This window comes from Candoia aspera, chromosome 8 (genome assembly GCF_035149785.1).
Source record: "Candoia aspera isolate rCanAsp1 chromosome 8, rCanAsp1.hap2, whole genome shotgun sequence".
NCBI classification, from domain to species: domain Eukaryota; kingdom Metazoa; phylum Chordata; class Lepidosauria; order Squamata; family Boidae; genus Candoia; species Candoia aspera.
Window position 1 is genome coordinate 61,130,324 of NC_086160.1, and position 13,416 is coordinate 61,143,739.

General features: G+C 39.0%; 1 protein-coding gene across 3 annotated transcripts in view; it reads right to left on the bottom strand.

Moving 5' to 3' along the window:
- The window catches only part of SMARCAD1 (SWI/SNF-related, matrix-associated actin-dependent regulator of chromatin, subfamily a, containing DEAD/H box 1), a 49,916-nt gene extending 37,998 nt beyond the window's left edge, over nucleotides 1-11,918 (bottom strand). For all 3 annotated transcript variants that reach the window (XR_010068383.1, XM_063309620.1, XM_063309621.1), the window contains exons 1-2: nucleotides 11,820-11,918; nucleotides 2,587-2,937 (exon numbers count right to left, since the gene is read on the bottom strand). Coding sequence is in view for 2 of the 3 variants with exons in the window: in XM_063309620.1 (XP_063165690.1) it covers nucleotides 2,587-2,848 (262 nt within the window). In the remaining variant the exon portion in view is untranslated. The remainder of the gene's footprint in view (nucleotides 1-2,586; nucleotides 2,938-11,819) is intronic.
- Nucleotides 11,919-13,416: the final 1,498 nt, after the last annotated feature.

The window sequence follows — 13,416 nt, forward strand, 5'->3', positions numbered from 1 at the left end:
TTCCCCACTTCCCTTTAGCCACTGTGTGTTGCAATTTCCTTGGCTTTTTCCTGTTCCCCCCATCTCCACCCTCACCCCTTCTGCTTGGGATACCCATTTCAGTCTGTATCTGGACCAAAATATGCATAGTGTGGTCAATCCAGGGCTCCAAATCCAGGTTATCACCAGAGATGCCCACTGGCACCCATTATAACATTGGCCAATAAAGGCTTCCACAGAATATAGTAAAAGAATGTGTGGTCTAGGTTACAAACCTTACTCACAGCTGTATCACCCCCTGCTAATGGTAAGGACAGGATCAGGAATTCTGAACAGTTTGGCCAACAACCACGATCACAACCAACCCCCATTTAATCCAAGTGCACTCATGCTATTCTCTGCATGCGAGATCTCTAATCAAGAGACTACCTTGCAAGCCAATGTACTGTTGCTGGAAATAATCTGATTCTGGCTGGCACCTTAAGAGAAAAAAAGTAGAAATATGTTTCCCACTCAAGTTTCTTTTTATGAATCCTGCAGTATGACAGAAAGTGGCAGCTCTACATTCCTTTAAAAAGGATGACAACACCCTGCCACAACAGCATAAAACCCAAATATGTCTGAAACAGCACCTCTAACTTTACATGGTTGTTTAAGTTAGTTTGTAGAGGCTCTTCAGCAGGAACATGGATTTACAAAGGAAAGGGTCTTTTCTGTGGTGGCATCCTGAGTTGGGATCTCTCTGTCAATGAGACTTGACTAGCATCAACCAAGTTTTATGTCAGCTTAACATTTTAACCACCCAGAGTCCCCCTTTTGGGAAAGATGGGCAGTAATAGAAATTTGAAAAATGAGTACATAGCTCTTCTCGTATATTGTATCTCAAATGGTATTCAGAGATATGCTGTGTTTGATCCTGGAGGCAGTATTACATGTATCAGTAGTTAATGATATTAGTAGCCTCTTTAAATAATGCCACATTGTCTAACCTTTTCTTTAAGTTATTTACATATGCATAAACATTCACAAGAAATCAACTTAGCAAACATGTTAAAGAATTTATATTATTGACACCACAGGTTACACTGGACAAGTTCTGAAATCATAGATAGGCAATCAGATGTTCATCAGACATTTTGCACTGAATGTTCCTACCAGTCTGGCCCAGAGGGAAGGAACTGTGGAAATTTTAGTTCCACATGTTTGGAGACTCTAAATTACATATAGTGTATACAACATAGCAGTTTGGTATTTTAAAAAGGTGAATAAATAATGGATATCTTTATGAAAGCTGTATTAAATTTAAGATTTACTTATTACAGAAAAGTGGATGTACAAAACAAACTATTTATGGTCCAAGACCAAACATAATAAGAGACCAGCATACAATACAATAACTATAAAAAGAAATTTTAATGATTGCAAGAAAATTGTAAAACAATTAGCAGCTATTTAATTAATAGCATGAGGGAGGAACCAGACGGTTTCTAACAGCCATAGCTATAGAGAAGAATTCTGCCACTTTCTTAGATGTTTCTAAAGAGTGGTCACCCAGGGAAGAGTAATACCCTCCTGGTTGCAATGGCAATTAGTTATTAAGAATTGGAAGTAATAAGCTTCATCGCCATTGGTGTACAATGAACATTTTAATAGCACATATGAGATAGATTCTACCTCTGGGTCTAATCAGAAACAAGTTCAGCTTTCATATAGGAGGCTTATATATATACCAGTTGTTGCCCTAATAGGTAGCAACCCAATCTGGGGCAAAGTAAATGGTCTTCTACGTGGACCATATAAGATGTTAAAGAAATATCTACGGATAGCCCAGGGAGGAGGGATGATTGTGCTATAAAAGGGATTGGAGATTTTGGCTCTGTCATTTTGGATATCTAGATCGCAAATCCTCTGCTTTAGCTCAGCCAGGGTTTTATCAAGTCCCAGAGCAGGTAGTGCTGACAGGATAAGACAGCAATATGCCAAACTGTCATTAATTTATCTTCTTAGATTGTAAGAGAACCTATTCAGCAAGGTCAGATGAATTTCCTAAGGAAATTCCCCAATAGATGTGCTTCATTCAGAATCTAAGACAATAAAGTCTTAATCAGGCCCCTAATCCTAGTCATGTAAGAGCACTGAAGTTGAATAAGGAACTTGTACTAAGATTTTCAAGAATTTTGACTGGATTGCTTCTAAAGTAGGAGGCTCCTTATAAATACTTAACTAAGCACCACAATAGCATCACTCCCAGAAATTTGGCTTTAAATAGTTTAATAGCTGCTAGAGCATAACTGTTACCAAACTGACCTGCAGATTTAGCAATTGCAAGGGGTGCTTTGGGGGTTTTTACTAGAAGCTTCCTTGTTTGAGTATACCAGCAGTTAGAAGATTGAAAATAGAGACCTGGATATTTAAAGTATTTTATCTGCTCGATGAAGCTGCTGTTGATCATCCATCTAATTGGGGCCTTAAAGTGTTTCCTAGAGAATACCAGTACTTTTGTTTTGGAATAATTTATTTTGAGCTGATCTCTAGAGCAGTAATATGATGTACAAAGGCTCTCTATTCAATTATAAAACAGTAAAAAAACAAACAAACAGGATTTACCGGTTTTCTCAGATACATCAGATGCTGGAGAGGTTGGTCCACTACTATGATCATTATCTTCTCCACCAACAATTGCAGCATGGTCTTCTGAAGGAGAAGGAAGTGTAGAATTCTTTACAGTATTGAACGCAGGAGGTGCTTTTGGATCTGCAGGAGAATCTGAAGCTTTTGGATCTGCAGGAGAATCTGAAGCTGTAGCATTCTGTCCTTCAATTTTTGTTTTCTTTTCAAAGCGAAAGCGGTCCAGATTAAACAAACTCATGATCTTTGTCCTTTACTTCTGCCACAGTTTATGAAGTTCAACTTTAAAATCTCTGGGAATGATAACAGCCCCACATAAGTCAAGAGTAACTGGAGGAAAAAAAAAGGCAGGTTATTAATGAAGATGATGCAAATATATAATATAGTGTAAGGCACTTATCTTATCAAGCGGTAGTTAGAGTTATCCGTCGGCACTGCTCTATTCATGTCTAGCATTTTCAGATGTTTATTTCCAAATTGTTTTAATATTGTACATTCCAAAACAAGCCCCATCACTGCAAGATTTTAGGAAAGCCCTGAACATTTATTTCTCTTCAGACATTCCTAGGATATACTATATGGGACCATTTAGGCTGCAACAGTATCTTAATTCTTAATCTGATTGCTTTAACTACTAGGGTTCCAAACATTACCAATGTTTCCTTTTTATTAATCCATGATTTTTATTCCATGCAATCTTATTTTTAGGATAAGATCCTTTAAAGCTTGTGCCCTGAAAAAGCAGCATAGATGTATTTCAGCTAAAGAAACATGACACGTTTGGAGTATTCATGATACAAAAGCCAAGTTAGAAATGATTTTAGAAATCGTAAATAATATACCAATAATTTTTTGAACATTTTAACATATGCCTTTGTATAATAATGATCATTTGAATCTCTATCACTTGACTATTTTATTGTTTTCTCTGACGTTAGTGTCTCTGCTCATCCCTTGAGGAAAACAATCCAAGAAAACAATAATGTCTCACAATAAGAGTGTCAAGCATTTTGTGTCACAATGCACCAACTAGATGCATTTAGGAAACTTACAACCTTCCTTGCTTTCTAACAGCTGGTATATAAGGTATGCCTGTTTGCTTTGGTGTATATACAATGAATAAGGAGAAGCTATTTTCCAAAATACTAGAACTGGAGTCCACCCAATGAAATGGAATCCTGGAAGAATCAAGACAGACAAAAGGAAATATTTTTTAACCACAACACGTAATTAAACTTTGGAATTTGCTACCACGAGATGTGGTGCTGGCTACCAGCTTGGTTGGCTTCAAAAACAGGTTGGACCTATTCATGGAAGTCATGGGGATCAATGACTATTAGCCTTGATGGTACTGTGACTGCCTCTGAAGGCTATCTGCTGGAAGACTAGCGGGCTTCCTTGTGCACTATAAGAACAGACTGCAAGAAATTGATGGGCCAGGGGTCTAATCCAGTAAGGCATGGCTTATATACTTATGTTATGATTATACCCCCCTCCCGTTAGAAATATATATAAATCATTTTGCAAGACTGTAGAGCAGGGTTTCTCGACCAGGGTTCTGCAAGAGGTCACAAGGGGTTCCCTGGGAGATCACAATTTATTTAAAAAAATTATTTCAAATTTGGGCAACTTCACATTAAACAGGTTTCATTATTTATTTTTAGTTTAAGAACACTGTTAGTGCATATAAACAGGCCTATACATGAAATGAATATAGTAATTTTGTAATTTCTGGATTATATTGGAGCCTGAATGGGCAGGGGTTCCCCAAGACCTGGAAAATATTCCAAGGGTTCCTCCAGGGTCAAAAAGTTGAGAATGGTTGCTACAGAGAATTTAGAGACATGTATCACATGCTGATGATATTCTTAGCAATCTAAATTCCTGAGTCTCAGTACTTCACCTGGCATAGGTTGATGTGGAAAAAATCTGACTGAAATTGAATATAGTAAGGGAATAATAATATAAAGTGAAACTTTGATTTAATGGGCCAATTGGGGTGAAGTGGTGTCCATTACTCCCAAAGGTCTATTAAATTGCAATTTATGTCATTTGCAGTGATTTATGTTATGTGAACAAAGATGAAAATCCTTGACACAAAATCAATGTAAATTTAACTGCTTCGTCCAGACTACTTTGGATGCAGTGGACTTGCTCATTATTTGGAAGTTTAGAACAAAATATGCACTGCATCCAAAATTCCCAGTTTAATGGGGATCTATTAAAACAAGGTTTTGCTTTACCTGGATCTCATAATTCAATGAGAACAAAGCAATACTATAGATTGCCAGAAGGAATTGAATAACAACTTTCAAATGGTAAAAATGTTAGGATTCCAGATAAACTTTAAGTAGTAACATACGCTGCATGCACAATTATGAGGCAAGTTGTATTTTTGAGGATGAATTTCATTATTGAACAACTACAGTGCTCTTGGTCAATCCAAAACGTTAATAAACCTGGATATTTAAGAAAGTCAAAGTGAGGTTTTGGCTTTCTTAGGAGCTTATCTATGTGTGCACAATTACTGGGCAACTATTAGTGTGCAGAATTATTATGCAACTAAATGAAAAACGAAAATTCCCCCATCTCACTCATTTATTTTCATCTGTTAAAGTGAGAATAACAAACAAACAACTCAAAATTTACAAATAAACATTTCTGACATTTCAAACAAAAAATCAGTGACCAATATAGCCACCCTTCTTTGCAATAACAGTCATAAGCCTTCCATTCATGGAGTCTGTCAGTTTCTTGATCTGTTGACGATCAACTTTTTGTGCAGCAGCAACCACAGTCTCCTAGACACTGTTCAGAGAGGTGCACTGTCTTCCTTCACCGTAAATCTCCCATTTGAGAAGGGTCCACAAGTTCCCAATAGGCTTTAGGTCAGGTGAGGAAGGGGGCCATGTCATTATTCTTTCATCTTTGAGGACTTTACTGGCTAACCACACAGTGGAGTACTTTGATGCATGCAATGGAGCATTGTCCTGCATAAACATCATGGTCTTCTTGAAAGATGCAGACTTTTTCCTGTACCACTGCTTGAAGGAAGTGTCTTCTAAAAACTGGTAGTAGGTTTGGGAGTTGATTTTGAGTCCATCTTCAACCTGAATAGGTCCAACTAGCTCATCTTTAATCATACCAGCCCATACCAGTACCCCACCTCCACCCTGCTGGCATCTGAGTCGAAGTGGAGCTCTGAGCCCTTTGCTGATCCAGCCAAGGGCCCATCCATCTGGTCCGTCAAGAGTCACTCTCATCTCATCAGTCCATAAAACCTTTGAAAAATCTGTCTTCAGATATTTCTTGGCCCAGTCTTGCCGTTTCAACTTGTGTGTCTTGTTCAGTGGTGGTCAAGTTTCAGCCTTCCTTACCTTGGCCATGTCTCTGAGCACTGAACACCTTGCACTTCTGGGCACTCCGGGTAGGTTGCAGTTCTGGAAAATGACAGCACTGGAGGATAATGGGTTCCTGGTAGCTTCACGTTTGATTCTTCTCAAATCTTTGGCAGTTAATTTGCGTCTTTTTTTCTCAACACGTTTCTTGCGACCCTGTTGACTATTTGCAACAAAATGTTTGATGGTTTTGTGGTCACGCCCCAATATCTTAGCAATTTCAAGAGTGCTGCATCCCTCTGAAAGACTTTTTACAACTTTTGGCTTTTCAGTCAGTTAAATCTCTTTTTTTAGCCCATTTTGCCTGAGGAAAAGAAGCTGCCTAATAATTATGCACACCTTGATATAGGGTATTGATCTCCTTAGGCCACACCCTCCCTCATTACACAAATACACATCACCTGATATGCTTATATCCAATAAGCATTCAGGTTTATACAACTTGGAGGTGGAAAATATGCATAAAAATGATGATATGGTCAAAATACCCACTTGCTTAATAATTGGACACACAGTGTATTTATTGTGGTGTAAACTGTGTAGGTCTCTTATCCCTTATCCCAGTATTATCCCTACTAGGTAGTTTCTAATTGAAACATCTAGCTAATCTGGGTGAATCTCCCCCCTCAAAAAAAAATAAAACAACCCACACACTTAAGCAGACAGTAGACTGTTACTAACTGGATGAGAAACAATAGGCAATCCTACAGATACAAGTTAGTCTGGGCAGAAAAAAAGTGGCAATGGCAAACCACTTCTATGCTGTTAAATAAAACCACACAGACACCACTATTGAGTCCCCATGAGTCAATATTACCTTTTTCTTCCAGTTTCTGCCATTCTTAAGTTCACATGTCACAGTAAGCCAAGATTTGTTTAACTAATTGTTCGTTGAATAAGGTATAATCTACTTAGTTTACATACCATACTAAGCCATTAGCCATCAGTTATAAACCCTAATCATGATTCAGAGTTCACTCTAAAACAAAGAAAAACAAATGAACACAACAAATGCATTCTACAGGTTTCCATTGCAAATGTTTGAGGTATAAAATGGAGACAAATATTGTGAAATCTGGTATTTGGGTCACTAGGAAGGCATTCCACCAATAGCACTGCATACACACACCCATCATGCTCCATCATATTCCCATACTCTGACAAGAGAATATGATACATACCCATCGTATTCCCATACCCTAACAGGAGAAACTTATGAAGTATCCATGCAAGCCTGGAGAAAGTCTTGGCTGCTTTTGTGATTCAGAGAGAAAGCACATGTTCCTGCACATTACAAAGCACTTCATTTGAAGGATTTGCACAGCTATTCAGTTCAAACAGGTATCTGGCAGCAACAATGGATCATCAAATAGATGTACAGTACTGTACTACATTGTCTTGAGCCAATGCCAGTCTGTTCAGACAACAATATTACGGGGCCAAAACATTACATCAGTAAAAAGAAGGATGTCAGCAAATAAAGAGAGAAAGTAACATCCAGAAACCACTACAGGGGAATTTCACTATACGTTACTCCATGAAACGTATGTGGTCAAGGAAAGGGCTAAGTTGATGTAACAAGTGCAATACAGTTAAAGGATGACCAAACAACTATTGGCTTTTTCCCTCACTACTGAAAAGAATTGTCTTATCTGAAATATCAACGTAATTATTCTTCCTAAATAGCATAATTATCTGTAGATACTAGTTGAGTTACTCCATAGATTTTGAGATAGATTCTGTAGAAAATTTATAGAAAATGCCAACATTATCCTAATCTGAGTTGTCATAAATAGGAGAAATAAGCACTGAATAAATTTCTGTCTCTAGCTCCCAAACATCCAATAAAAAGAATTTGAATTTTGCTGTATAAAGTATGCAGACACAGCTGTTGGATTGGGAAGGGAAATTACATGTTTAGCACTTATTAAGCATGCAATTTCTCAACAAACTCTGGAGACATTTGCTTTTACATGTATCTGCTTCTACAGGCTCTAGGAGGAGTTGGATAGAGATACACCTACTGTGACAGAATACAGAAGATGTTCAAAATTCAATTTGAACAAATGTGTCTGCCTACTCCCTTTAGAAGCAGTTGTACAATAGGATCCAGACAAAGACATCACACAGAAACAAGTGTACAACTCAGACACAATTATTATCATGTTGATATATCATATCGATTGCAAATAGATTTTCCTGGGAAGAATTACATCAACCTTTTAAACAAAACAATCATGATTCAGATTGCATCTAGCCTGCAACTAAATTATGATCCTCACAGCTGTTCCTTCCATATGCATATTTCCTTACAGCCACCCTAGGTATATACTCATCGAAGCTTATGTCCTGTGGAATAAACCAATAACAGATAAAATAAGCAGAATGAATGTCATATAGAAATAAATTGAATGTTGTTTCCTCTGTTTAGATTGGTTTTATAAAATATTATGTTTTCTGTAATGGTTGACTATTATCCTGCCAAGACAACTTCTCCTTTTTAATGACAGCTAAATGAAATTTGGATGACTTGGATGTCATTGTGCTTTATATATTTCTTTGGTTTGTGAGAAATACAGTTTTGCTTACTATTTAAATTTATTAAAAGTACAATAATCCATACAAACTCAATAGACACAATCAATCCTAAAATCTATTAGAGACTATCAAAGCCCTGACAATGCCATTTATTTGTACCTCCTGTATAAATATGAAATTCATTATAAACCATCTTTCCTTTGTGTAGCAGATAAATATATAAACAAATGTTCTAACTCCAAAACCATCTGCCTATCGGTAAAATTCAGATGCCCTCACAAAGTTTTTGTTTGCAACTCCCACACAGACTATGAAGGTTGTGGCATAATTTAGTTCCAGCATCTGGACATTTTAAGGACCTGCACCTTTTGCGTAACACACAGCAGTTTTTGTCTTTGTGTAAATTTACCGTCTCCCTTCATAGAGCTGTCTATTAGTATCAACACTTTAAGTTCTTTAAATAGATTTGTTATGTTTCTAATGTGAGTAGCCTACATGTAGGGCCCTAAGAAAAAGCAGAGCTGATGTACGAAGAGCTTCACTTTCATGACAGTGACTGTCTGTATGGCTAGAAAACACCTGAGAACTTGAGGGCGAAGAGATTGATTTATTCTGTCACTCTTTTTCTTTCATCTTGCTGAGGTCCTGAGATTCCAAGAACAGCAGTTCAATAGCATCATGAACTCTTTATTCATTCATTCATTCATTTTCTATCCCACCTTTATGATTTTTATAAATAACTCAAGGTGGGGAACATACCTAATACTCCTTCCTTCTCCTATTTTCCCTATAACAACAACCCTGTGAGGTGAGTTGGGCTGAGAGAGACTGGCCCAAGGTCACCCAGCCAGCTTTCATGCCTAAGGTGGGACTAGAACTCACAGTTTCCTGGTTTCTAGCCTGTTGCCTTCACGACTAGACCCAACTGGCTCTTTCATCCCATATTCAGGATATTTCTTTTTTCCCATATTCTTATTTATTTATTACCATATTCAGGATATCTAGTTACAGAAGCTCTGTGGAGGAATCTGCTTTGACTGGGAATGTCACCTATCCCAAATATAAATTTTTGCAGGCTGGGCTTGCACAATTAGTCTTTGCAGACTGTTGTGGTGCTTTAGGTTATCCTTTCAGGGTAAACAATGTAATGCAAAATGTAGAAAGTGTGAAATAGTGGACAAAATAAATTAAATGCAGAAATGGAAATGCTACTTAATTAAAACTAATTTACAGTATGCCATCATTAACTGTACTACTCCATACGTTTCTATCCTTACAAACCATCTTCCACTGCATCTATACATTGCCTTTCACTCTTTAAACTTCTCACTCTCTTTGTTTAAGGATGTCATCATCTCCCTCTGATTACCATTCTCAGTCTTCCTGCAGACCCATTTATTCTTCATTCATATATTTATTTTACACTTGGAATCTCATTCATTCTTTCTGTATGACTAAACAACTTCAAGGTACTTTTCTGTACTGGTCACTTACTTTTATATTCATTCTAGTCATTCATCACCCATTCATTCTTGACTCTCTTTACTTGTTTTATCACACAGATCTTTAGTACCACATTCCCACTGCACTCAAGTTCCTTTTCTATTTTTCATGATATAACCCAACATAACCAATTCTTATTTTCGTATAACAAAGTGGGCAGAAGCACACTTTTATACACAGCCATTTTCAATTCTTTTGATAAATTTTCATCCCTTGCAACAGACCATATACTACCCACAATCATATTATCAACATTGGACTTCTTAAAATTCCTCCATCCATTTTTCTGTTTTTAGTGAACAATCTACCAAGATTCACATAGCCATTTATTTGCTGTAATTTTTGCCAGGGGACATTGTCTTACATGCTGCTCAATCATTTGTTAACCATTGCATTTATTCTCACACATTTTGTTTCTACCACATACAACTATTACCACAGCCAGCAACCAACCTTCAACTCTGTATTTGTACAAAAACATTCCATAATTCAAACCTACTGACTTTATCATATGCCATATCTAAATACAGTACTAAGTGCATTTTTATCATTACATTTCATCAAAATATTTAAGATCACCTCTATGACTAAACCAAGACTGCACATCCTGCTACAGCAGAGAACTAAGTTCACTGTATTCCATAAATTTGTATATAATAAATGTACAGATAATCTTCATTTAGCGACCACAATTGGGATCAGCAACTTGGTTGTTAAGTGAAGCAGTCACTAAGTGAAACCTTGGCTGTGCTTAGGATCTTAATTCAGCTTTCCTTTGCTTTACAAACCTGTGAAGGTCATAAATGCAAGGGATGGTTGCAAAGTTACTTTTTCATTACCCTCATAACTGCAGATGGTCACTAAATGAGGCAGTCGCTAAAGAGGACTACTTGTATTCATCAAGATGCTACAAGGCTTGTTAGTGAATTTAATTATAAGTAATTCTGGCCCACAACTATGCACCATTATTTCACTAGAGTCATCACTTTCCTGTTGCTTTTTAAATGCATCTGCAGGGTAGTATTAATACACAGGTGTTAGAAAGATTATTCTAATAATTCCTCAAGCTTGTCTGATGGAAAGGAGCGAGTTATATTCAGCCTATATCAACGGCATCTCCCTTCTCCCCTTTGGGCAGATCGTTCCGGGTTCCCCTCCCCTTTAGCATGATTTTTTTCGACCTCCAATAGAAGAGAATATTTCGATCTGCTCATCATTTGCTCGAAACGCGATTTTTACCGCACACCGCGGAATCGCGCATAACAAAGAGAGTATTTCACATTACTCTCGTTTGTAAATACACAGGTCCCCTCCCTCCGCTGCAGCGCGATTTCCCTCCAGAATCCAGCAGGCCTTAATCCCCACCGTATCTCTAAGGTTCCCCTCAGCGCTTCAAAGCCCGTCGCCGCCTTTCCGGCCACCACCATTCCCTTTTCTTCGTTTTTCCTCTCCTTTCCACCATCTTTCCGCATCTCCTCGAGCCTCCCCATCCGCCTTCCCTTGGGAGGGCCACTTCACTGCTTGCATGCCCCCACCCGGGTTTCAAGCCCACCACGCACACGCTGCCAGGGAGCTCTTTGGCAACGCGTTCACGAAGACGCCATCCCCTCCCGGCCCGCTTTCCCCCAAACTGAGCCAAACTGCGAGAAAGAGATGGAGACAAAGACGGGAAGTGGGAGGGGGAAGGAGAGGAAACCGGCCGGGCAACCAGGCCGGCCGGCGAGCGAGCGACTTCCCCGCCACCCCCGGCCTCCAGTCCCGCGTCTTCCTTACCGCGCGCCCGCTCCAATGAGGCGCGAGCCCTCGGGGCGCATGCAGCAGCGGCAGAACGAGCTGCGGGCTGAGACGTGGGGGGGAAAGGAACCCGGCGGCGGCGATGACGACAACAACGGCGACGGTGATGACGATAAAAGGACGCACCGAGCTCCGAAGCAGGATGCGGGTAGCCCTAGACTTTCCAGAAAACCTGCCACCCCAAAAGGACGCTTATTGATGACCTCACTGAGGTGTGTCCTTCCCCCCTCGTGCTCAGCATCCCTCTCGTCCAGTTTTTTTTTCCTCAATAGCTGACGAGGTTTTTCTTTACATTTGATTGTGATGGACGGCCGAACAGGAGTGGAGTGCGCACGCGCAGTTCTCTGCGCTTGCCTTGACAAGTGAACGTAACAGAATAATTCATAAACGCGCCTGGGTGCAGTTGTCTGGTTTGAGTAATTTCTTGGATTGCAATCCTTTGTGATAGTTAACGTTGCCGGACGTCTGCGCTGGATAGTATAAGTCAGAAGCATGTTCCTCCCACTACGTTTGCGTTGTTTGTGGCAGTATCTGCAAACTCCTGAGCTGGAACTGCTGCGCATCACCTTTTGTCTACCCACTGCAAGTAATTATGTACAAAATAGGTTGAACTCAAAATGTGCGCTTCATGTCGAGTTCTCAGTGCTTCCGAGCTCAAAACAGCCGATCTAACTGTTCGAGTACTCTGGAAGTGTTTTGAGCTGGAAACAGCTCGTTTGAGCTTCGTTTTGAGTTTGTGTTATAGAAATAATAATTCCCAAGTATTGGTTCGTTGCCCAGTTAACCAGATAATGGTAGGAAAACAACCAGTATTTTATTTTGCAAATGCAAAACAACAAACATTCGATCAAATGTGCCTCACCCCAAACCTAAACTCCTATGCTGAAGAACATGCCAGTGTAACTGCATCGTGGTTTCTATGGTGAAATCTCCAGAAGTAACATTTTCCCCCTGTCATGAACTTAATGGGTTTTTTTAAAAATCTAGCGATAGCTTAACTGGCACCAACTTTATATTCTCTAACAATTTTGAAACAGGTCTTTCAAGCCAAGCACATGTGAACATTTCTGGTAGAGTTGGAACAAACTGGAAATTAAGTTCAAAATGTTTTCATACTCCTATAGTGTTCTGCCTGTTGACTTCATGGATATTTTTCAGCTACTAGCATGTCTTCTCTACATTGTTTGGGGGATTCAGGAACAGAAAGAGACCCTTGAAAAGTTGGGACAAAAGCTACTGCTCTTACCATCGCTAGATTGTTAATAATAGCCTTCTCCATTTTGATCACCTCCAGATGTGTTAGACTTTGACTTCTGTGATTCCTAGCCAACATGCCCCAAAGGGATCATGATGATTTCTGGCATATCTGAGGGCACTTATCTGGGGTAGGGGAATTCATATACTGTTGCCAGAACTACAGCTCCAAAGATCAGGACAAAACACATGTTAGGAATTCCGTGTGATATCAACAGTATGGATTGCATATATTCCTCAGAAAATGGCAGTGAAGCACAAGGAAACAATCAGAAAATGTGAAAAACTGACAGCTGAAAAATTAAAAGTACTTTTGTAAGCT